The sequence below is a fragment of the Chelonia mydas genome, chromosome 16 (genome assembly GCF_015237465.2).
Source record: "Chelonia mydas isolate rCheMyd1 chromosome 16, rCheMyd1.pri.v2, whole genome shotgun sequence".
Taxonomy (NCBI): Eukaryota; Metazoa; Chordata; order Testudines; family Cheloniidae; genus Chelonia; species Chelonia mydas.
Window position 1 is genome coordinate 17,868,635 of NC_057857.1, and position 24,202 is coordinate 17,892,836.

The 24,202-nt window shown below is 45.4% G+C and overlaps 1 protein-coding gene across 2 annotated transcripts in view; it reads left to right on the top strand.

Moving 5' to 3' along the window:
- Positions 1–4,980: 4,980 nt before the first annotated feature.
- The window catches only part of COL5A1 (collagen type V alpha 1 chain), a 245,806-nt gene continuing 226,584 nt past the window's right edge, over positions 4,981–24,202 (top strand). For both annotated transcript variants that reach the window (XM_037879482.2, XM_037879483.2), the window contains exon 1: positions 4,981–5,670. In XM_037879482.2, coding sequence (XP_037735410.1) covers positions 5,577–5,670 — 94 coding nt within the window. In that variant the 5' untranslated portion in view covers positions 4,981–5,576. The remainder of the gene's footprint in view (positions 5,671–24,202) is intronic.

Sequence of the window (24,202 nt, forward strand, 5' to 3'; positions counted from 1 at the left end):
AATCCAACAGTCAAATTCCTTGGAATGCTGGGTAAGTTTCACTGTTGCATTGCACCATTCTAAGTGTGCCTCTTCTTTCATTCCCCTGTGATATGTTCTTAAACATACTTAAGAAAATATTTTTTCTTCCCCTGGCTGCGTGCCATTGAAATTGCACAGATTTTCAACACAATTGTTAAAGAGACTATTAAAGCCCTAATGGGACTTTCATTTGCAGCTGGAGCAAAACAGAAAAGGTCTCGTTTCAAAACAACGAGCTGTTTGTATGGTCAGAAATGCCAACCACATCTGGGACAAGAGAACTAATGAGATTCCGGCATTCAAGTAACTGAGACCAAAGTCAGACAGCACCTGTAGCATCATTCAAACTAGCAATGGTTTGAAGGGTTTGCCGGGGCCTCTACTAAACAACTATCCAGACATTGCTTCCACCATGGATCAAGTTATTGTTTTGTTTTATTATTATGGTAAAAGGGGTTACTGGAAAGGAGGATCCTGCCGTAGGAGGCTCTTTGCAACCACAGGGGTCGCTGACCCTTCTAAGTGTCCTAGTTACACAGAGAATGCCCTAATATATTGCTTGTTTTCTTCTTCTCACCATCACTATGTGATGAGCCGGGGGGGGGGGGGCAGGGAGTGAACCCCGCTCATACTGTTGCAGAGTGTTGCTGTGAGCGGTGACATGGCTCCTGAGCTCCACCCCAGGGACAGCTGCAAATCAGCGGTGAGGAAAGGTAATTCCTGTATAGGATGTCTGTCATTTCTAAAGCACTTTCCCTCAGAAGGAAAGGAGCAATATAAACATAGGCTACCATTATTGCAGCTGCAGCACAAGTATGCTGAATGCTCTGAAAGCCCCCAGGATTTTTAAGGCTGTAGGTGTAACACCTCTCCTGAAATACCAACAGCTCCAGGCGCCCATGAGGTACCTGAACAGTATTCTCTTAATTTGTCCAGTCAGCACCTACTCATTAACTAAGGGGGTTGCATCTGAATAATTTTGGAGGAAGTGTCACTGGCATCTTATCAAACCTACACCTGGCTCCATCCAAAGCATTTCTCACTCTTTTGAGCTAATGCATCAAGGGATTTCAGCTAACGCACGTTTCACCTAATCCTTCGTTCAAGTCAGAGGCCACTTTGTCCCCAGTGTCCTGTTTCTCGGGTAGCTTGTGCGCTGGCAACGCCAGTTTGATTGGGGCAAGGGGGGTTGGAATGTAGGGAAAACCTAGCCCCGCAGGTCATCAGCAACGAAGGACAGGGGCCAACCATCACCACGATCACCCTGCTGCTACGGCCACGTCTACACTACGCACGAGGGGTGTGAGTCCCCGGCTCGTGTACATACTTGTGCCAGCTCCCATCCAGCTAGTGCGAGTATAAATAACCGAGTGGCCGCTGGGTAGCATGGGGAGCAGCAGTGGAGTTGTGCCAAGAACAAACCAGCTTGAAACAGACACATACGCCCTTGGCACAGGTCAGCTCTGCCTCCGCGGCTGTTGTGCCATGAGAACTAGCAGGAGTATGTGTACAGGAGGAATCCCACCCCTAGCTTGTCCTATAGATGTGGCCTCTGTTGCATCTTTTTGTCCGGCTTGTTAGACTGTCAGCTGTTTGGGATAGGTACAGCACCTATCACAATAGCACCCAGTGTTGATGGGGGCCTCTCGTCACTACTGTAATAAGAATGACCCCACTGGGTAGGATCAATGGTCCACCTCGCTCAGGATCCTGTCTTCCGACAGCAGCCAGTGCCAGGTGCTTCAGAGGGAATGACCAGAACAGGGCAATTATTGCCCTGTCGTCCAGTCCCAGCTTCTGGCAACCAGAGGGACATGCCCAGCAAGCGGTTACTACTGCCAGTAAAAGCTGCTGTAAATGACTTGTGTCCATTTTTATATGAAAGGGGGCAGGAGCTACTCTGACCGACTGAATACTCCAGGGCATCAACACTAACTCCCAGTGTTTCAGAAAACGCTCTGTGTCCAACTCATTCTCAGCCTTGTCGCTTTCTTTCACAGGAAGCTAGGCCATAAGACAGGAAGGAACCTGTGGGGTCAGCCAGTCCAGTCCCATCACAGGCAAGCCCATCAGATAGTCCCATTCATAAATGTATCATGCTCCATTTTAAAAATAGGTTATTTGGCCCTACTCTTCCTTCTGGGAGGCTGTTCCAGAACCTCACTGCTCTAGTGACTAAAAACCTTTCTGGAGAGTAATAAGATCTTAAGTATCTCTCAGAGGAGGCAGTGTGGTCTAATCAACACTCTGATAATTAGGGCCAGAGGACTGCAGGCCAGAAGTGTCCCACCCCCTAATCTGGAATGAGCCATTGACTCTCTTAGCAACCTCAAGCAAGTCACTTGACCTTCTTGTGCTTTGAGTCAAGCCAGCTGTAACAAAGGCTAAAAACAGACATCAATTGACAAACAGCTGCGGTGGGTGTCTAAATTAAGCTTCAACCTGGCCAAATATATTATAACCCCCTCCACCACCACAAAAAAAAAAAAACAAAAAAAACCAACCCAGATGCTAGAACCTTTATGTAACTCGTGGTGTGGGCGAGGGGCAATCATTCTGAAACAGGGAAATCTGGCATATTTTCTATGAGTGCAATAATGGTGGGCCATCTCACCTTCTACACAGGGTTTCTCCTAATTAGGGGACAAGAGAAAGTGCTGATTCCTTCAGGTGCATAGGATTGTGCTCCCTAAACCATGAGATCCCTCAAACTGCACATGATCTTAGGGGATGTGTGCACAAGTCCTGCCTCCCTTCACTGGCTCTAGGTTCTCATAGGAACCCTATAATCCCCGGACAGTATGTTGCCTGTGGGTCGCACTGGCAGTTCCTCCCCTGAAGCTTCCTTAGGGAGGGGTCACTTGTAGAAAGGGAAAGCAGCTATATGAATGCTGACATGATCCATTTGTGTTTGGTAGTGGAAGAAAATACCCTAGAGAATTGCTATCTTACCAACCTCACTACCTGCCAGCCCTTTCCCATGGATCCAGCCTGTGCAGAGGCACTTTCTCTGAGGTGTGTGTGGGGAGGAATCGCTGCTTTCCCATTCCTTACTCCTGGAGATCTGGTGGTTTTTCTGCCTGTGTCACTGGAGGGGACCATCTGGCCCAGGAGTGGCCAACCTGAGCCTGAGAAGGAGCCAGAATTTACCAATGAACGTTGCCAAAGAGCCACAGTAATATGTCAGCATCCCCCCCGTCCGCTACCCCCCTCCAGCCCCGAGCACATCCCGCCCACCGGCAGCCCCGCCAGGCAGCGCCTCCTCCTCCCTCCCCACGCCTCCTGCCTTGAGGGAAGGGGTGGAGTGGTGGCGGGACCTGGGGCAGAGCAGGGGGTTGAGCAGTGAGCAGCGCACAGCACATTGGAAAGTTAGCATCTGTAGCTCCAGCCTCGGAGTCATCGCCTATGCAAGGAGCCACATATTAACCTCCGAAGAGCCGCATGCAGCTCCGGAGCTACAGGTTGGCCACCCCTGGTCTGGCCCATTAATAATACTTGGCACTGCCCAACCCCTTTCATGCCAGAAAAAGCTTTTTACAAGCAGTTAGTAGCTAAACCTCTCAGTATGCCTTCATTATTCTAGACATTGTCCCAATGGGTAAACTGAGGCACGGAGGTTAAGTAACATGTCCATGAGCATATGAATCTGGAACAGATCCTAGAAGTCCTGGCTCCCAGCACAGTGCTCTAAAATGCATAAACTACACTACCAACAGCAAAATTACCACAGAGTTGACCAGCTCTGACTATAAACTGCAGGTCAGCAAACCAGTATTGCATAATTACAGCAGAGCTAGGGATCATATCAATACCTAGACAGAGAAGCAAGATCTGAGTCTAATACAGAAGGGACCACTCCACAAGCCAGCAAATCAATGGGAGGTTTGCCAGAGGATGATAGTGGTGAGTTCATGGAGACAAAGGGTGAGATCTCCAAACAGGTCAGTCCCAGGGTCTGTGGGTGAAATCCTGGCTGCACTAAAGTTAATGGGAGTTTGGCCGTTTACTTCAGCGGAGCCAGGATTGCACCCAGTGGGCATAGACACAACCTAGATGTACTGTAGGGCAGTGAGTCCCAGCAGCAGTGGGAGTGGAGAAGCCTTTTATTGGATACAGTGGCAACCTGTAATAAGTGCAGCCCTCCGGGCATGTAAAAGCTTTAATGCCTTTCACAGTTTTTCAAAGTTTTCTTTCTTCCTCAGTCCATTTGCCAACGAGGGTCCGGCCACACTGAACTTGGTGGCTGAGGTTTCACATGCTCAGTTAGCTGTTCGGCTCATAACTGCGATGGGTTGGCAAAAACCGTTTCCCCATTTGTTGTTTGCAGGGTTGTTGATTCCCTGTTGGGCCCAGGATATTACAGAGACAAGGTGGGCCAGGTCACATCTTTTACTGGGCCAACTTCTGTTGGCAGCAAAGTCAAGCTTACCCAGCGCTCCGTGTAAACTCGAAAGCGTGTCTCTTCCACCAACAGAAATTGGTCCAATAGAAGATATTACCTCCACCACCTGCTCTCTCTAATTCCTCCATTTAACATCCCCATTCACCTTCCACCCACTCCCCTGTTCACCTGTTGCAAACCAATCTTTTACAACTGATCTACAAATATTGCTTTTTCTTATGCCTTTCCAATTTTGTTTCTTTTTGCTCTGACACTGTTTACCGTTTGTCCCAAGAAGCACAAAGAATCAAGCAACACTGAACCCAGAATTAAAAAAATCTTTAGGCTTCTTGTAAGTCCTTTGGACTCCTGGTGCCGGGGATGAAAAACAAACCAACCCACCCTGCAACATCTCCCACGCACTGGCCGCGAACTCGCTGAATTCGAAGGACTAACTTAGCAAAAGAGCCCAGGACAGCAGCAACTTGTTTGCCACAGCTCGATTTCCTGTCTCTGGCTGCATTCAAACTTGCCGCTGGGACCTGCCTCCCGTGCAGCCCTCGGATCTGGTTGGAGACAGGCTGGGAAAGAAATCAAGGCTGCCGGAGGAAGGGAGGAAGAAAAATCTCCCCATGCCACACATTCAATTTTTTCTCTCTCTCTCTTTTAAAAACTTCTTTCCCTCTTCCCACCCCCACCCGTTTCTCCTGGACTCCAGTAGAAGGGGGCAGAGCTCCGCCGCCTCCTAAACTCTGATTTGCTGCATGGGATCTCGATTGACAATCTCTCGCATCTGCTTTAAAAGAAGAAGGGAAGAAAAAAAAGTTTCCACTCCTCGATTAGTCAGGGGAAGGGGGACATCACTTGAGAGGGGAGCCCGAGAAGAATCAGACCAAGAGGAGGAGGAGAGACGGAAGGGAAGCGAAGAAGGACCTGCTATACCAAGAAAGCAAGACAAGCCAAAACAAAAATACAGTCACAGAGAAAGTTCAGACCCTCAGCCTAGTTAATAGCAATCAAACACAAACCTCCAGCTCATGGCTTTATAAAAGTTGCTTTTTCTGGGGGGTGGGGGGTCTGAGGCTTTTCCTTTGATTTTTCTACCCCAGACCTAAGGTCGTGTGAGCATTTGCTCAACCCCCTCCGCAAGCTGATCCCCCTTTTATTGTGGACCATGGATACACACACAAGGTGGAAAAGAAGAAGTTGGATAAGGACCAAAACGATAGCAATATTTCTACTCTATGCAATTTCTCAAAGCAGAGCAGGTAAGGCACTTTTGTTTATATGGTTCTTTGTGTCCTTAATAAATAGTTTGCCTTCAGGCTACAGAAACAGCTTTCTCTCTCCCTTATTTAACTTAGCCTTGTTAAAACATGATGGCTGTTGACTAATGTGCATGTCATCTATGTCTGGAGCAAATATATGGGTGAGCTGCCCGAAGGCTTCAGAAAACTTGTAACAAGAAAGAAAAGCTTGCTTTCTATTGTGCTGTGCAAAACATTTGTCTTTTCTTACCCAATGCATTCCAAAAAAAAAAAAAAAAAAAAGTTCTAGCTGCCCAAGTCCTGTGAATGCCATTTGTCAGGGGGCCCATACAAGGGAGAAAACTTAAAACACAATCTCCCCCCCCCGCCCTTAAAACAGATCTGCCAGTTGCCAGGCTCACTTTAAAAAAAAAAAAAAGAATCAAAATGTATTTTTAATGACTCTTTTGTTGTTTCCCTATACAGATATTTTGAATTAATTGTAAACGTCTCTTCTTTGCATAGTTTCTGCTGGAAGAGAGCAAACTTTTGTCAAGAAATAATCAGTTCTCTTCTCTCCCGGATCAAAGCAAGAGATCTTGGTGCAAAAAGCTTTTGCAAACTTTGCTTTTAGAAACTTTTACGCCCTCTGTTGTATGCTGCCTGTACTTTTGTTAATTCAATCTTGCATTTCCCCCCTCCAAATCACTGTTGCTGGGTTTGGTAAAGGAGAAACTACAAAACGCAACTGTTGGGGCAAAAACAACAGCTCCAAGAGTCACCTTTTTTGCATTGTAGAAAGCGAGGACTGAGTACTTGATTTTGTTACTTACTTTTTGAGAAGTTTTTTTTTTTGTTAATTTTAATATTGACTTTCACAATTATTAACTCTGGAATGCATAGGCAGGATAGAGGAGTACTGATGAATCTACCTTGAAAGTTCTTTGAACTTACAATAGCTTAAGTCTACTGAGGCTCTAAAGGGCACCTGCAGATGTTTGTGGTCAGCAAATACTAAAGAGCAATATTTATTTCTGATTTCCTTTTACAGTACTGTGGGAGGAAGAATAAGAGGAGGTTTGGGGGCAAAGCCACTTTGATGATTTTAAAAGGTGAGATAGGAACCATGATGGAGTTTTGCAGGAGAGTTGGGGCCAACTGAACGGGTGGTAGCTAATGTCAAACTGAGATTCCAATGTTACTGACTAGTAAAAGCATTTAATACAGTCTGTCTGAGCTTCAGCCTTAATTCTGAAGTTTGCATAAGTTCTTTTGGAAGCCCAACCACTATTTAACAGATTGTGTGTTACCAAGACAAGTCGTGGGGAGATTCAGACCATAACCGAATAATTATCAATTATTGTCATTTCAAGGTTCTTCATTCTAACCCAAGAGGACCTATTTATAAAAAGGAGGGAAGCGACTTGTCAAAAATTGCAAGAAAAAGTTCTTAGGTGAGATAGAAAATATTTTCTTTACTGAAAGATAAATATCTATAGATAGAACCTCAGTGGAGGAAAAATAATTATCACCTCAGAGCCACTCCCAGATGTTCTATTGCATTGCAAATCTATTGGATTATGACCTGGAGCAATTGTCTCTGGCTGGATAAGGACCGGATCTGATGTCCATCTTCATATTTAGATAGAGGAAAGAATATTTTCTGGGACCATCCTCTTTTAAAGCAGTCAGCTCCTCAGATCGTACTTCAGTGGCTACTGTACTACCTTCTTTTGCCATTTGTAGACTGCTAAATCTTTGTCAATTTCAGAAATTTAAATGGAAAGAATACAAAGTTTTTTTGCAGTCCTGTTGCAGTACAATTAGCCAGGGATGTACTTCAGTAGTGTCATAGCAGCTTAGACATACTGTCAGTCTCTATATTCTTTGCAGTGCTTTTAGGGAGACTACCCATTGGCTTCAGGGAGATTTGGATCAGGAGTGTGGAGGTATGTCCATCTAAAACTCATTATGGACTAGGAGGTTCCATGCATCTATAACTGTCAGTGTATAGAAATCTTGCTGTTCTGACTAGCATCTCTCTTTGAAGTGAAAGGTATTGAGTATTCCCAGTGAGCTTCCTGGTATGATATTGGATTACTCAAATGTGGGAGGAGCCAGATTTGATCATTTAAAGGCAACGTCTAATGTTCTTTTATCTGGTTAACTTCCCCCCAACCGCAGTTAAGTTCTCTTTCCTCTTTTATTTAATCCCAGTTTCTTAAAAGGATTAAAATAAAACTGAAATAAAATGCAATGAAGTGAAAACTCACTTCTCCTTTGTCCTGCTCAGGAGCAAATACACCTCTACTATTCAAGTGGGAAAAGAAACCTAACGAAAAGAAAATTATTTGCAGATGATGATTTATTCTAGAGGCTATGCCATAAGTGACATGAGCTGGGCTGTCTCAGTGATTCCTTTCCAAGCCACAGTGACCCCTGTTCTTTTACAAGTGGTGTCACATTAAATTTAACTGACAGACAAAGTTGGAGTCTCTCTTTATTTTTACAGATCCTCATAAATGTGAATCAGGTTTCTGGGCAAATATTTTTGGGAACAGCCATTTCCTTTAGTGGTGGAGAAAAGTGTAATAAGAATGCACAGCGTGACCTTTAAAAAGAAATAAAAATTCTGGAAATTATGAAGTATTTTGTTACCATCTGTTGCTTCTCCCCTTGGCTGTTTATAGTAGTCTAGAATGTGCTAAGAATATAATATTCTTAGTCTCTGGCCAGTTAGGACAGTTCAATATTTTTACAGTTGAAAAGGATAGGAGTGGCTATTCCAGGAGAAATATGACCCTGTTAGTCTGGAATGGATGTCAGGTGACAGTTCTGTTGTCCAATGGAAAACGTGCATTGTGGTCTCATTGTTTGTGACACGTTGGTCAAGAAGGGGGAGAATTATACCACCTTGGAACAGAACTTTATGGATAATTTGTTTTTTTTAATAAGCTACAGTAATAAATGACCCATTCAGAAGTTGACAGGGATGCATCTGTCAGTTGACTAGCATTCAGTGAAACCATGTATTTTCCGAAGGCAGGATGCAGACTCTTCTCAAAACACTCTCCCTTCCCTATAGTAGTCTCTTTCCCATTGTCACGTAGAATGGCATGTGGCCTGAAATACAGTGTCAATGCCACAGCCAAGGGGCCAATTCTGCCAGCTACCGAGTGGCTTCAGCGCCCAACAAAGTCAACGGACATTGAGCACACTCCGTATTTGGCGTTATTAGGTGCCAGCATCATTATTTTTGCCTTGGCCCTAAATAACCATGGATAAACCGTCGACATGGGATTGGAGAAAGGCCCTTTCATCGCTGGTTTTCAGTGCATTGCTCCTTCTCCAATAAATGTACTTAGGAATTGTCGGTTTTGTGTTGCAAGCAGGCCTGTTAATCAGGGCCTTTTAGCCGCCAGTACTGGACTCTTTACGCCTTTGAGCTGATTTCTGCTCCTCATGGTTTGAAGGCTGATGAGTCATTTGGGGTATAATTATCCTAGATCTGCAACACTGATTCCTACTGGATGAAAAGCCCTTTAATAATAAGGTTAATCCTATAAACAAAACTATTTCGCCCTTACACCTAGGGCATGCAGAAATAACGGCTCTGTTAGGACCAACAGAAAGGAACTGCAAAGGGAATATGAATCTTTACTATGGAAAAAAGGCCCAAACCTTCTTGTTTAAAGGGACAAAAACTCTCCCTTAGCGGTTTTCTTTTTAACACACCAAGCAATCGAAGCTAATCATTAGATTAGCATGGTGCCTTCTGGATACTCTGACAGGTCGCAGCGTAGTGATAGTCTGTTTGCTGCAGACATCTGTCAGTTAAAAGTCTTGGCATGAGTTGATAATGTGGTTCCCATTTTCTGACTTTTCATACCCTTGTGCTATGTGCCAGGGATCCAGATGTGAGAGATGAAAGGATAGGAGTGGGTGTGTGCACTAACAAAGGCAGCCATGGAGGTGAGGTTAGATTCCCAGTTTGTGGCATTGGTATGAGGATTAACAGCTTTGAGGATAAAGAGAGTTCTTTCAGCCACCACAAAAAAGTGCTTTTTGTAGAGGAATCATGTGGCTTGTTGGAAAGTCCTGAAGATGGCATAAAAAGTTTCTATCTTGGGGCCGGTCAGAATCAAACTTGCCTTATTAACCAGGTATAACCCACTGCTTGAAACTTAATAGGATGTGTTGTGGATGGTATTTCTCTCTCTGTATGGTGCATATAAACATCTGTACTATACCTGGCATTCCATGTAACACTCTGTGGTTACTGTGTCTGGATTCATCTTTTTTCATGTGGATCTTGAACTATATATTAAGAAAGGAAATTTTGGTGTGTCTGGTGAAGTCTGAAGTCCTGTAAATAAACGAAAGTGGAGTTAGCCCTTTGTCATGTGACAATGGCAAGGAATCACAGAACTAAATACTTTCCACCAAAACTCCATAAGGAGTTTTATTAAGATTAGGAAATCAGCATTATCCCTAAGCTATCCCTTTCTCCTCTTCCTTGTAGAGTGCCTGCCTCAAAACTTCCTCACCCTGCATGTCTTCCGGCTATAGATTTAAAGAAACAGTACATATGATCCTCACAGCCTCTTTGAATTTTTTTTTTCAGAGGGAGGCACTGGCATAATTATAGATGTGAATAAGCAAAATACACATGTGGCATATTTACTCCAATACCTCTGCATTAGTGAAAGTACCCATTTGTAGACACATGGCTTAGATAATCCAAGGTTTCTGTCTGGACTTGAGAAATAAATCTGTAAGAGCAGACTTTCCAGGAAACGGCTCTTGGGTCTGTTTTTAAAAATAGGAGATTTGGCAATTTATTTCCTACATCTGTCTCTCTCCCTCTCCCCGCCCTGTCACCTCACTTTCATCTTTGTCCAAAGTTTAAGTATACTTCCTGGAGCAGAAGTTTAATGTTAGTGATAGGAACATCCGTTCTCAGAGAGCCTGATCCAGCTTCCATTAAAGTGAGTGGATAGATTCTCATTGATTTCAGTGTGTTCTGGTCCATAAAGTATAACATATCAGTAAGTATTTGTGAGTGTCGAGTTTGTTTTAAGATTTCAGGTAGTCTAAGTAATAACAGTGAATAAATTAAAAAAAAAAAGATCACTTTTCCCTTATGATACCCATTCCTTCTTGTTGGATGGGACACCTGCTGGCACTTCTAACAGATTTGTCTTTAGACAGCATGAACTTGTCTGTGCATAGATTGTTAGGCAGAGATTTTTCCAAAGCCCTTAGGAAATATGAGTGCACCGTACCTATTCATTTCAAGGGGGGACTGTGTGTCTAAATCTCCTAGGTGGGTATGAAAATCTCAGCCATAGATTTTTAAGACCAGCAGGGATAACTACTCTGACCTCCTGCATCACACAGGGCTTAGAATTTCACCCAGTGATTCCTGAAAGGGAGGGAATTGTTCTTCCCTACTACATTATTGACTGCTCTGGGACCCTATAGTTATTTAATTCATTGTACGTGTTTGCTTGTATACTGTAGACAAGTATCAAATGCAGGAATAATTTAAGAACAGTGCCAACAAGTGCCCTATGTTGCTGATCATTGGAGAGTGGGCAGAACAGTGTCCTGTAGAGATGGAATGGTAGAGTGGGCATACAGGGGATCGGACTGGGAGTCAGGATTCCATTTCCGAGTCTGCCATTGATTTGCTATGTGGCCACGTCATCCCAACTGGGATTTCCAAAGTGTCCTAAGAGGTTTAAACACCTGTCTCCCATTGAATTTCAAAATCCCAGTCATAGTTCCCGAGTGCTCCATTTTATCCATTTGCAAAATGTCTGGGATGATGCTGTTTGTTTTTTAACTTCCTTGCAAGTCATGTTGGAGGGAATGTGGGAGCTGAGTAATCCAGAGATCCCCAGGCCAGAAGGGACCATTGTGATCATCCAGTCTGACCTCTGGTATAACACAGGCCAGAGACCTTCCCCCAAATAGTTCCTAGAGCAGATCTTTTTGGAAACACATTGAACCTTGATTTAAAAATTGCCAGTGACAGAGAATCCACCATGCCCCTTGGTAAAATGGTGCCAGTTGATAATTACCCTCGCTGTTAAAAACTTACACTTAATCGATGTTTGTGAAGTGCTTTGTGATCCACAAATGGAAGGAGAGTGATGCAGATTCTATTATCGTTCTTGTAACTGCTGCTAGTTGAAAGATCTGGGAACCATCTTTTGGGGTGAAAAAAAATCTCAAAAATCTGGAAAGCCAGGTACAATGACAATATTTTGTGGTCTAGGTTGGGGTCCACTGCCAGGGTGAGACCCGTCAAGTGGCAGAGGCCAGTGACCTCCGACATCTTCGTTCTCTCCTCTCATTATGCACCATAGTGTGACTCCACTGAGTTCAGTGATTGACACTGATCTTAAGTGCGAGGGCAATGAGGTCCTTTGATGGGCAGCTTTCCAACCACACAGCTGCTGAAACAAGCTCTGCTCTGGGTGTTGAGCCCCAAGGCAGAGGAAGGAAAAAAAACCACAGGTGTCCACACCTAAGGGCCTTGCAGACAAGAGAAACATCCTTCCAGGGACATGAGATCCTTGTTCTGTTTGATGCAACTTGCAGACATGATGGCTTTGTACTTGAACAGCCTCATTTGCCCACAGGATGCTTGTTAGGAGTAATCATTAGTACAGCCCCATAAATCCCCAAGATGCATTCCTTGCCCTGAACAGTTTCTACAACCTAAAACAGGAAAACGGGGACAAAGGTAAGGGAGGGCATGGGGAGAGTTTTGAGAATCGCCTTGGAGGAATAAATTAGATCTCTTAACTAAAAATGAAATTAAGGCATTTAAGCTTAATGTTAATTTGGGATGGTATGGGGCATGTTTAATTCCTCCAGATATTAATTATTATTTGTAGTGAGCCAACAATGTGTGAGGTAGATGGACATGAAGACCAGGGACCTGATTCAGGTCTCGCTTGCAATGGTTTTCCATTGCCGTAGACCCATTGACGTCCAGGGAGTTACTGCCAGTTTGTTTCAGTGCAAGTGAAATCAGAATGGAGAAGGAGATTTCCACTCCAGCGCTTACAGTCTAGCTAAACATTGTGCAACTAAGTATATGGGGGTGAAAAAACCCACCGAAGAGGAATGATGCAAGTGGGGTGAATGAATGCTGAAGTTAGGCAGCATCTCTTTAATTCCATGATTTAGCTCTCTGTGTGTGTGTATGTGTGCGCGCACCTGGAGAATGGGGGAGGTGAGGCAAGGGGTAGGAGGAAAGTTGGGGTAGGGATTGTCAGCACTTCTGAATAAATCTGTTTGCAGGAGGCTCTTAAAGGAGGAAAGATTCCACGATGTATTTTCCTTCGCAAAATATCCAGAGTGATCAGCTCTCTAGTTCTGTTTGTGGTGTATGTGGGTTGCAAGCACGCAGCGTTAAAGGTTAGATTTGGTATCCTAACTGTTGAGTGAATACCATAGCCTCGTGGCGCAGTTCTTTGTTGTCCCGGTTGTTGTGAATGTCAAAGGGAGAATAAGGGCTTGTCTACCTATGGCATTATTCCAGACTCGGTACTCCAAGTGGATGAAGCTAAACCAGAAAAGGCACTCTTCTTCCAGAATATGAGTGTCCACAGATGGCGTTATCCCAGAATAGCTATTGTGATTTTAATTCACACACTACCTTAATCCGAATTGCCTTTTGAAGTTTCAACAAGCCCTAAAAAGGAGGGAAACCCTGGCGTGTGTCTGATATGCATGCACTCAGACACAGTCGCAAGTTTGTCCCAGCGTATACTTTTACAAACATACCGGTTTCTTCTAGCTTTTGGGATGCCGCTTTTCCCCGTTCTATCTTGCATTACCAGGAGCTCCTTTATTCAAACCACTGGGACTCAGTGCTGAGCTATGCAATCTGAGCGTTACCAATCATGGCTGCACTGCATGGGTAAGCACAGGGCACGGATGAAACTCTCAAAGCCCCATCTTGGCCTGCACTTGGCGTAAAACCTGGGGTGGAGTCTCTTGGGGTGAGGAGGAGTCTATCCTGTGGCTGTTCCAAACTCCAGGACAGAACTCTAGAGGGGATTCCCCCTATGGCATCCTATCCCACATGTACACCCCATGGCTCTTTTATAAAAGGGAAATGATCATTCCTAGTCAAGGGCAGTGACTCATCCTATGAGTCATGCAGAAAGAATTCAGCTGTGTCTGGAGTCCTCTGAAGGAGGATTTCCTCATTGGCTCATTGTGATCAGTTGACCTGCTGTTGAGGGAGTCCCTAGGGAAGCTCCCATATAATAAAGAGGGATCTCTTTTTTCCTTTGTTTCATTCAAAGCTGTGCTCACTGAACGTAAATGACAGCACTTGCAAATTCCTTACTATTTCGCTAAGTCCCAGGGTCAGAGCCGCTGTTGCCCTTTGAGCTGCCTGAATTACTGCTGCTTTTTATTTTTTATTTTTTTAGATCGGAATTTCTCTCCAACGTAACCCATCTAGGCGGTAGCTGGAAAACTGGCAAGAATAGCAAATTGGAAGGCACTGAACAGTCTTTTGTCCTGGTGGTGCGGGTGTGTGTGTGGGTGTGGTTTGGAAAGCCTTCGGCACAGATTGGCCCTTTAAAAGGTCTTAATTCATGAGCTTGTTGGACGATCTTCAAGTCTTGGTTGGGACCTTTGCTAAACACTTGGAGTCAGTACGGGTGACATTCAGTCCTGTGCAGAGAGCCTTCACAAGGCCCATGTGCCACTGAAATCCTCATTTGGGGAGACTGTATTGATACATAGGCCCCCTGCTGTCTCCCTGCATAGGGGTGAATTCCACCCGAAGTCCAGCAGAAGGTCATGTGGCACAGATGGAGATGCTTTTAGCTGTTAAAAAGTCCTGCTGAAGATCTGTGGCCGTAGGGCTCTGTATCCAGGCATGGGGGTGTATGCTAAATGGACATGTGCGCTCTGAATTGTCTTCTGACCTAGAAAAGGCCTTTGGAAGATCTGGACTGTTTTATTTTTATCAGCTCTTCCTCCCAGCATGCTCCTGATAGCCTCCCTACATCACGCCTGGTAGAAGGAGGCTATCGCTGGCAATTTAGCGCACTGGGGCAGAGCTGGAGAAAGAGGCTCATCACACACCAAGAGTTTCCGTAGTTTCTCAGTGGGCTTCAGGCGAGAGGAGTATTCCGAGGGCTGCGTATTCCTGCTGTAACATATGCGGGCCCCTCATTCTCTGTGCCTCACGGGGGTCCTAGCATGAACATGAGGAACAGACCTAGTGCCAACTGACAGCCCAACCCTGCAATTGTCTACTCATGAAACCCACACCAGCTTGGAGTGGCTGTCTGTTACCCTCTGGGATTGAGGAGCCTGCTACAACCTTGGGGAGGAGAGCTGGGTTTTGTAGCTCAGGCAGTAAAGTCTCTTGTATTCAGATCCAGAAGTCTCAAGTTCAGTGCCCCCTGCGGATGACCCACCCAGAGGTGTGGCATTACACTCTGGATTTCTTTGGGGGTAAACAAGGACTAAGAGTGTGATCCAGCAGACACTGACATCAATGGCAATATAGCCACTGGCAGCAGGGTCAGATAGATGAGTAACAGCTTGCAAGACCGGGCCTTTAAATAGGATTGCATTGAGGCCTGATGCGGAGCCCACTGGAGTCTAATGGGGAAACTCATGTTAACTGTAGTAGGATTTGGATCAGACCCTGGGTGCTTTAAGGACCCAATCTTACAAGATGCTGAGCAACTTCTGGAGGTACCAAGTGTCCTCAGTTCCCATTGACTTGACTGGGAGCTGTGAGTGCCCAGTGTTGCCAGGCGTTGCTTACACCTTGCAGGATTGATCCCTTCGCTGCTGTAGTGACTTGGAAGTTTTGGTTAGGATTCAGCATGGTGCTTTTAGGAGAGAGAGAAAAATGCCCAGAACTACAATGAATAAACGAAAGCATTTCTATTGCAGTTCTTCTCCCGCTCTCATCACTGTGGTATCTGAGCACCTTCCAGTTGGGCGTTAAGTCATGGGACTAACATCTGCCACAAGTGGCTTGTTCTCTCTCTCACCCTCTCCGCAGGGGGAGAATTGTGTATGCAGTGGAGAGTTTTGATTGGGTAGGGTTTTGTTTTGGGTGGATTTGTTGTTTTTAGATATCCATGCTGCTCTGTGCTTTACATGAGAGAGGGCCGATCAGAGAAGCGTAGCTGGCACTGGGAGCAGGTGTGATTTTGATGGTCCTTGGGTCCTGTGGGAATTTGTTCCATAGTCTGGGACTGCTTGAGAAAGCTCCATCTCCTGCACAGATGAGCTTTATCCTGATGGTCAGAAGCTCCATTGTGCCAGAGGAGCAGAGTTCATAGAATCATAGAATAACAGAGTTGGAAGGGACCTCTGGAGGCCATCTAGTCCAACCCCCTGCCCAGAGCAGGACCAATCCCAACTAAATCATCCCAGCCAGGGCTTTGTCAAGCCTGACCTTAAAAACTTCTAAGGAAGGGGATTCCACCACCTCCTTAGGTAACGCATTCCAGTGTTTCACCACCCTCCTAGTGAAAAAGTTTTTCCTAATATCCAACCTAAACCTCCCCCACTGCAACTTGAGACCATTACTCCTTGTCCTGTCATCTGCTATCACTGAGAATAGTCTAGATCCATCCTCTTTGGATCCACCTTTCAGGAAGTTAAAAGCAGCTATCAAATCCCCCCTCATTCTTCTCTTCCGTAGACTAAACAATCCCAGTTCCCTCGGCCTCTCCTCCTCTCTCCTATGGTTGTCGACCATAGTCCTCATCTCTGAGCTTTAGGCCCTTTTAGAGATGGTGGGCCCAGGTCACCGAGCACCTTGAAGATAAGGATGAGCCCTCAGACTTGCCTGGGTATTCTGCATGGAACCACACAGAGAGCGGAGGATGGGTGTGATGTGTGTGCCGTCGGCCATGCTGCTGAGGAGACGCACTGCAGGGTTGTGTGCTTGCTGGAGTTTCCTAAGAGCTGAAGAGTTCATGCTTACGGCTATCGCATTGCTGTTGTCCAGACGAGATGACAGAAGTGTGAATAATAGTCCACCAGGAGGGGATGGAGTGTCCTAGGCAACCGGAGGTGTGTGCTGCTACGTGAGAGCTCCGCATCAGCGAGGAATGTAGGAGCCCTCCTAAACTATGGACTATATTGAGTATATGCCTTCAACCAAAGGAGACTGCTGCATCATAGCTGCAAACGCTTCAAAGTCCTTTCCTCTGCTCACCAGCATCACCTGGGTCCTGCTCAGGTTCAGCTTCAGTTATTTGGTAGTTGCATTTTTCCATGCAAAATGTTAACCCTCTCCCTCACCTTGCAACCTCAGCTTGCTGCAGAGAGCTCCTTGGAGACTGCATTCTCCAATTGCCTCACTCTACATAAAAGCTTTGATTCTTACTGGAGTCAAATTTACTCAGCTATGTGCTGAGTCTGCAAGCTGGCAGTTTTTTTTTTTTTTTTTTAAACTGTCAATGGAGACCTTTGTATGGAAAAAGAAAAAGAGACAAATGTGGGAAGAGCAAGCGAAAGCGGCAGGCACGGACAAGGGAAAAAAAGAAAGGGATGGATGGAAAAACTCCTTAAAATACAAAGACGATATATGGGAAAAATTGAGGTTGGCAGCATGCTGTAATCAGCCACGTCGTTGTTGTTCATCGGTTTCAGGTCCTTGACACAGAGCTGAGCACTGAACGTGCAGTTAAGATGATGTTGTGGTTTCCCTGTGGACATGTCTGGAACCTCATCAGAGCAAAGCAATAAAAAAATAGAGGAAGTGCACAGTGGGCATTTTTTAGTTTAGTTTTTCTGAGTTGCTACTTTTTTTAGAAGCAAGAAGCTCCTAGCATTGCTTGGGAGTCTTCAGGCTTCTCAAAGATCACAGAATTAGAGAAATATAGGGCTGCAAGGGACCTGGAGAAGTCACCAAGCTGAGCCCCCTGCACTGAGGTGGAACCAAGTAAACCTAAACTATCTGTGACAGATGTTTGTCCAATCTGTTCTTAAAAACCTCCAATGATGGAGTGTCCAGAACCTCCCTTGGAAGCCTGTTACTGGGTTTTGCAGATGAAGACCATCACTTCTTGTCCTACCTTCTGTGGACACAGAGAACAATTGGTCACCGTCCTCTTTAGAACAGCCCTTAACATATTTAAAGATTGTTACCAGGTCCTCCCCTTAGTCATCTTTTCTCAAGACTAAACCTACCCAGTTTTTTTAACCTTTCCTCTTAGGTCAGGTTTTCTAAAGATGTAGTTTTATGAAACACAAATCTATCATGGCTTTTATATATTTACGGGACTGGAGTTTTCCTAGTAGTTTAGACAGTAAACTGCATGGAGAAAGGATGGTCTGAGAGTTAAGGCACTGAAATGAGACTCAGGAGAGTTCATTTCTCAGCTGTGGGCAGACTTCCCGTATGACGTAGACTAAGTCACTTAATTTCTGTGTGCCTCAGTTCCCCATCTTTAAAATGGGTATACTACTTCTTCTCTCTTGCTCTTTGTCTTATCTGTTTGGGCCAGAAACTCTTTGGGGGCAGGGACCATCTTACTCTGGGACAGATCCTCATCTGGTGTAAATTGTCAAAATCTTTATTGACCTTGGTGGAACGATGGCAAATTTACAGCCTGCTGAGGATCTGCCCTTTTTGGCTGTACAGTGCCTAGAACAACAAGGCCCTGATTTCTGGGGCAGGCACTGAGAGAATACAAATAATAATACTGAGCACTGAATTGGCCTATTTATGGCCTATTGGTATGACTCATGTGGGCAGTGCTAGAAATTCAAATCCCAGGAGAATCCTGGCTGCGGGAGTGAAAATTATGACAGCTACCCAGCAGGCCAGACTAGACGATCCCAGGCCTTCTATTTTATGTCACCAATTCATAGATTATATCTTTCTTTAAAAAGTGAAACATAACATTTTTTTTCTCATCCCCAACCCCGCTGGGTTAAGTAGCTGGTTATATTTGAAGAGGTTGAAGGTTGTTCCTTTGTTGTAGGAAGAAAAACATAGTGTGCTCTTCTGTTAACAGAACCTGTCTCTACGGTACGCATTGTGTCCCCAAGGGTAACTTCTTTGATTTGTCCGTGTCACTTTACAGCTTTTCTCTGTGCGTTTGGTGTAAACAATATATGAGAGCATGGTGCATCGTGCTGTTAAAGAAAAGGCGCTATTCTTAGGGCAAATTGAACCACTAAATATGACCAAGTAATTGAAAACAGGTCAGGGATTTCCTGAACAGCATGGTAGATACCTCAGCTTGCTGGGGAAAAAAAAAACTCAGCAAGCTAGAGTATGTGCATGTGTTGCAAATGGAAATTGGGGTACTTGATACTGAAGCATCCTAGCATGCAAAGCCCAGTGGGGATATTCTAACACTGGGCAGCTATAAGCCAGGAAAAGAAGGCAAGGAAAGATGATCCCAGTATGTCTTTTAGGCAGTTTTTAGTTAGTAACATCCAACTATTTTTACAAGTGTAAGAAGGCTGGGAAAACATCGCCAAGGCATTTTGCTTCGTTTCCATCTACTCTTTGGTAATGTGGATGGCCATAGGAATGTATCCATGCACCTGGCGATAGCCCTGATTTGTCTGAAAGGGCTCAGCTCCCATGTATCATGTTGCAATAGGACCTAGAAGCCTCACTGTGGCATGTGTGGTACAACCGTGGAACAGTCCCTGCCCCGCAAAAGTTTACAATCTAAGGGTGAACTCCTGGCCCCACTGAAGTTGATGGGAGTTTTGCCCCCGACTTCAGTAGAATCGGGATTTCTCCCTAAAACACCTAACTTGAAAATCGAATCATGTCAAAGTGCTCAGAAAGAAAAGGAGTACTTGTGGCCACAAGTACTCCTTCTCTTTTTGCGAATACAGACTAACACGGCTGTTACTCTGAAAAGTGCTCAGACCAACTGTTGTTCTGAATGTCGGGGGAGGGGAGGGATTCTCCATTGTTCTCAGTGGGAGCAGCAGGGTGCCGAACCTTCTTGACAGTCTGGCCACATGACTGTATCTAGATCTCCGCCTTAGCTCAGGATGACCCTGACCTGCATGCCTGGGTTGGGAGCTACATTTGCAGCCAGAGGGACAGAGAGGGAGATGCTAACGTTCTCAGGATCGCCAAAGCCATAAAGTTCCTTTCCTGGCTCAGCCTGGAAGTGAAACGTTCTCTCCGCAGCGTTCTCTGTCCTCGCCTTTCCTGCAAGGTGTGGTTAGTGCTCCCAGGGAGTAGCACGGGCGGTTCCTGCTGTGCTGGAGAAGAAAAGCTGGATTTGAGTTTCTGGGGAGAAAACGAGACACCGAGAGAGATGCGAGGTCAGCAAGGGGGCTGCTGGAGTGTTTGACTGAAGGGATTGTTCTACAGTTCGGTTGCCAGCGATTGATTTAGAGTTTCATTTACGTGTCAGCTGGAGCTGCTATTATTTGAGCGTGTCCACACAGGAAACATATCAGTCCTGTGGCCGAGCCGCGTAGTGGAGCCTTGCAGAGCAGTTTACTGTTGTGTTTTGTTTTTAAAGACGATGCTACAGGAAGAATTCCAGGCAGCCAGAGTTTTGGTATCAGCTTCCCTGTAACCCCTAGGATGCATTGCAATGTGCACCTTATGCAGGGATTCTGGCAGTAGGGGATGCAAGACAGACCCATGCAGTTGCACCCTTCAGACTCTGGATGGGAAGCAGTGAGTTTGAGCATGCAGATGTGGGTCCTTGTGGACCCATCCCCAAGATGTCCAGTGATGGAATACTAACATGTCCGCCACATGCTTCGTTTTAGAATTACAACCCTCCGGCTGCATAACGCATCCATCATATGTGTACCTCTTTTTGTAACCCGCACTGTTAAAAGGTGACTAGAAAAGCCCTGGGTGATGAGTCACTGTGAATACAAGTGGAGGGCTCTGCAGGAGGAACAGAAAAAGTGATTTATGAGGTGGGATCCTCAGCTGGTAGCAATCAACGTTGTTCAGCTGACTTCAGGGGAGCTGCACCAATTGACGCGAGGTTAGCAAAGGTCCGAGATGGAAGTCTGCTGATGTAGCTGCCTTGATCTCCCGAGCTTTAAACTAGGATAGTGCTAGATTGAGGGAAGCGCACAAGCGGTAAATAGAGGCGACCGTTTCAAAGGTGTGCAAAACTTTAAAACATGACAGCAAAGCATTAGTAAGCCCTCTCTTGCCCCTTGTTCCCTCCACCAAACACCTCCACCTCCAAAGAAAGAGCTCGGTAGCATGAAAGTTTGTCTCTGTCTTCTCCACCAGCAGAAGATTGGTCCAATCAAAGCTGTTATCTCACCCACCTTGTTTCTCTCTCTCAGACTTCCCAACAGGGTTGTTTGTAGATGGTTACATTGCCCTGGCCTTTCAGGATTGTGGGGATAAAAGTCTCACTCCCCCATCGTCCCTTGATTTTTTTTTTCCATTGAAAAACAGTTTTGATTGGAAATTTTCTACCAGCCCTCGTAAAGGCCCATCTGTCTTCTCTGCCCAGTGCAGGGTTGTTCCCGATAGCCCATCTCATGTCCTCTTCCCCACACAGTGTTGATCAGAGGTGTTCCTAAGAGATGCATCTTCTTCCTGAGATACCAGGAAGACAGGTGGGCAGAGCAGGTCAGATCAGGAGGATCCCATGCTGGGCAGACGTCATAGCCAATTAAATATTGGCAGGGCCACAAAAGATTAATCCGCAGGGGCTCCTGCCCTCAGAAGGGTCCTAGCAAGCTCAGCCACTGTAAGGGCCTCCCTTGAATGCTGTAGGAAAGGCCTGAGCGCTGTGACATGCTTGGTCTTAACTGAGGGATGAAGACCTTTGGCAACACCGGTGAGCCAGCAAAATTCCGGGAAGCAGCAGCACTGATTCTTGTGTCCGCCACCCACAGCTCACTCCCATCCCCTACCCTGGCTCTGTATTAAATGCCCAGTTGTAAATTAAACTTTTACATTTCCTGCCCGAAAGCTTCGTTTTGCATGCCCTGGGCAAATGGTTTAACCACATGGTCAGAGCCCTGAAAAGAGAAATGTCCCTAGCTGCGTAGCGTCTGATTAAAGGGGATTAGCGAGTTGTGGATGGGCGAGTGCCAAGTGTCCAGGGGGATGGGATGGGGACCTGGCCAGGGTTTTTCTTTAATTGATGTTGCTGAGGTGACTTTAATAAAGCAGTCACAGGGACCCATGATGCCAGCTCACAGAATCCCAGTCCGGATGTTTTTCACTTTTTCTTCTTAAGGGACTAGTCTGGCTTTAAATCACAGGCACCTCTTGTAACAGAAAAGTTCCCTTTTCATGTGGCTGAGGGATCTCTGGGGATCTCTGGCACCTGATTAATTGCTTTCACTATCAAGGAGGGAGGTACAGGGGCTATATGGCAGTTCCTGCTTTGTGTCTCAGTACAGTTGATCCAGCAGGGCAAAGTGGAGGAGAGACTCAGGACCACTGGCTTATCTAACTTACCTCAAGTCCGCATGTTCAGATCCATTAGTGATGGACTCTGAAAAGGAGACTCCCATAAAATCATAGGAGCAGGAAAGGAGAAAGGCTAGAGGTGGTCAGGAAATTTTTTTTTTTTTCGTGTTTGTCAGTGTTTTCTGCAGGGAGAAAAAAAATCATCTCAGTTTTTCCATGGAAGATTTTGATTTATTGTTCTTGGTGGAAATCTGAATACTGAACAGTTGTAGCCAAAACCAGAAATATTTCATTTTTTCAACAACAAAAATCCAAATTTTCCCATGGAAAGCAGACACCTTTGATATAAATGTCAATTAAAAACCTGATTTATCTTTTCCCCCATCGAAAAAGAGTTTTGATGGAAAATTAGCAACTAGTTCTCAAAAAGACCCATCTGTCTTGTCTGTCTAGTGCTGGATTGTTCCCAATAGCCCATTTCATGTCCAGCACAGTTTTGATCAGAGGTGGTCCTAAATTGGAACACCAGATCCATCCGACTCCAGAAGACTCTGAACCTGGCCTCCGTCTTCAGTGAAGACAATGAAGTTACCAGCCACGAGTGGAGTAGAGTCACAGAGTTGAAGGCCAGAAGGGACCACCAGCTACCTAGACTGACCTCCTGTAATACAGCGGTGAACCAAGTCCTAAGGATATAAGATTGATTTGGCTCACACATTAGAGGAAACAGGGCCCATTTTGCAGATACGCTCCTTACACTGTATTGTGAGCTCTATTGTGGCTTTCACCACAGCTCATGGGATGTATGGGGTTTCAGACACACATCCTTCAAGATGTGCTTAGCAACAAGGGGATTCCCCTCCCTACTGCTTTCTGTTGGTGGAAAGAGAAGCGCATCAGCAATGAAGTTGAGGAGGAATTGCATAGAGCCTGCCCATACTGTACTATACAGTGGGATGGCACATGTGGAGGAAGGGTACTGGGATGCTGCCGCGTGGAGTTCAGCATAAGAGAACCTAGCTGGAACAGAAACATCACAGCAGTTGCCATGTAGGATTAGACCACCGGTCCACCTCATGTGACACCCATTCTATGACTGTGGTCAGCGCAGTGTCTGCTTTTGTTGATCAGCTTGTTGCCTGGAGCATAAGGAACAATACCCATTATACCCATATCCTATGGAAGTGGAACCACAGATGCTGTTCTTAAGGATGCCCATGTTATCTTCCTAAAGGTTTTTGTTTGTTTTTGTAAAGGGCAGTCAGGTCACTTAGGATCTCTGTCGCTCTCAGTCAGAAATGACATGGGGGTTCGCAGAAATGGCATTTCTTCTTGTGTGCCAAAATGATAGCAATCTGGTCAATTTCATATCAGAAAACTCCTTGAAATGTTCCCTCCCAAGGGTTGGTAGGCAGCAGGAGAAGCATATTATCATGTCCTTTGTTTTTCTGTCTCTCTCTCAAGAGTTTAAATGAAAATAATCTGTCTTCTTGCAACAGTTGGAACCCTTCCCTCTTGACCTCAAGAGCTGAGATTGGAAGGAGGAGCAAACAGCCCCTGGTGCTTAAATCTGGCTCTGTTTTTTTGAATTCCAGTCCTGATTCTCAGCAGGATGCAAAACAAAAGACAATAAGAGTCATATTTGACAATATCAATGATCCCAGTGCTGCATAATAATAATAATAAAAAAGGCTGTCAGGAAAAAGGGTGGTCTTCCAAGGCAAAGATTTCCATTCTGCACTCTGGTAGCTATTGTCCCACAAGGGATATGTATAAAAACAGCTCAGTGGGCACACATAATGAAACTCAGACGATCCATGAGTCCTCTGAAACTCTGCCCATCAAACCTAACCAAACCACTTCAGTCTCCAAAACTGGGGTGGAACAAGCCTTCTCGTGAGATTTCTGCAGTTCTGCAGAAAAGGAGTTACAGTGGATGAGAAGATGGATATGAGTCAACAGTGTGCCCTTGTTGCCAAGAAGGCTAACAACATTTTGGGCTGTATAAGGAGGAGCATTGCTAGCAGATCGAGGGACGTGATCATTCCCCTCTATTCGGCATTGGTGAGGCCTCATTTGGAGTACTGTCTCCAGTTTTGGGCCCCCTACTACAGAAAGGATGTGGACAAATTGGAGAGAGTCCAGTTGAGGGCA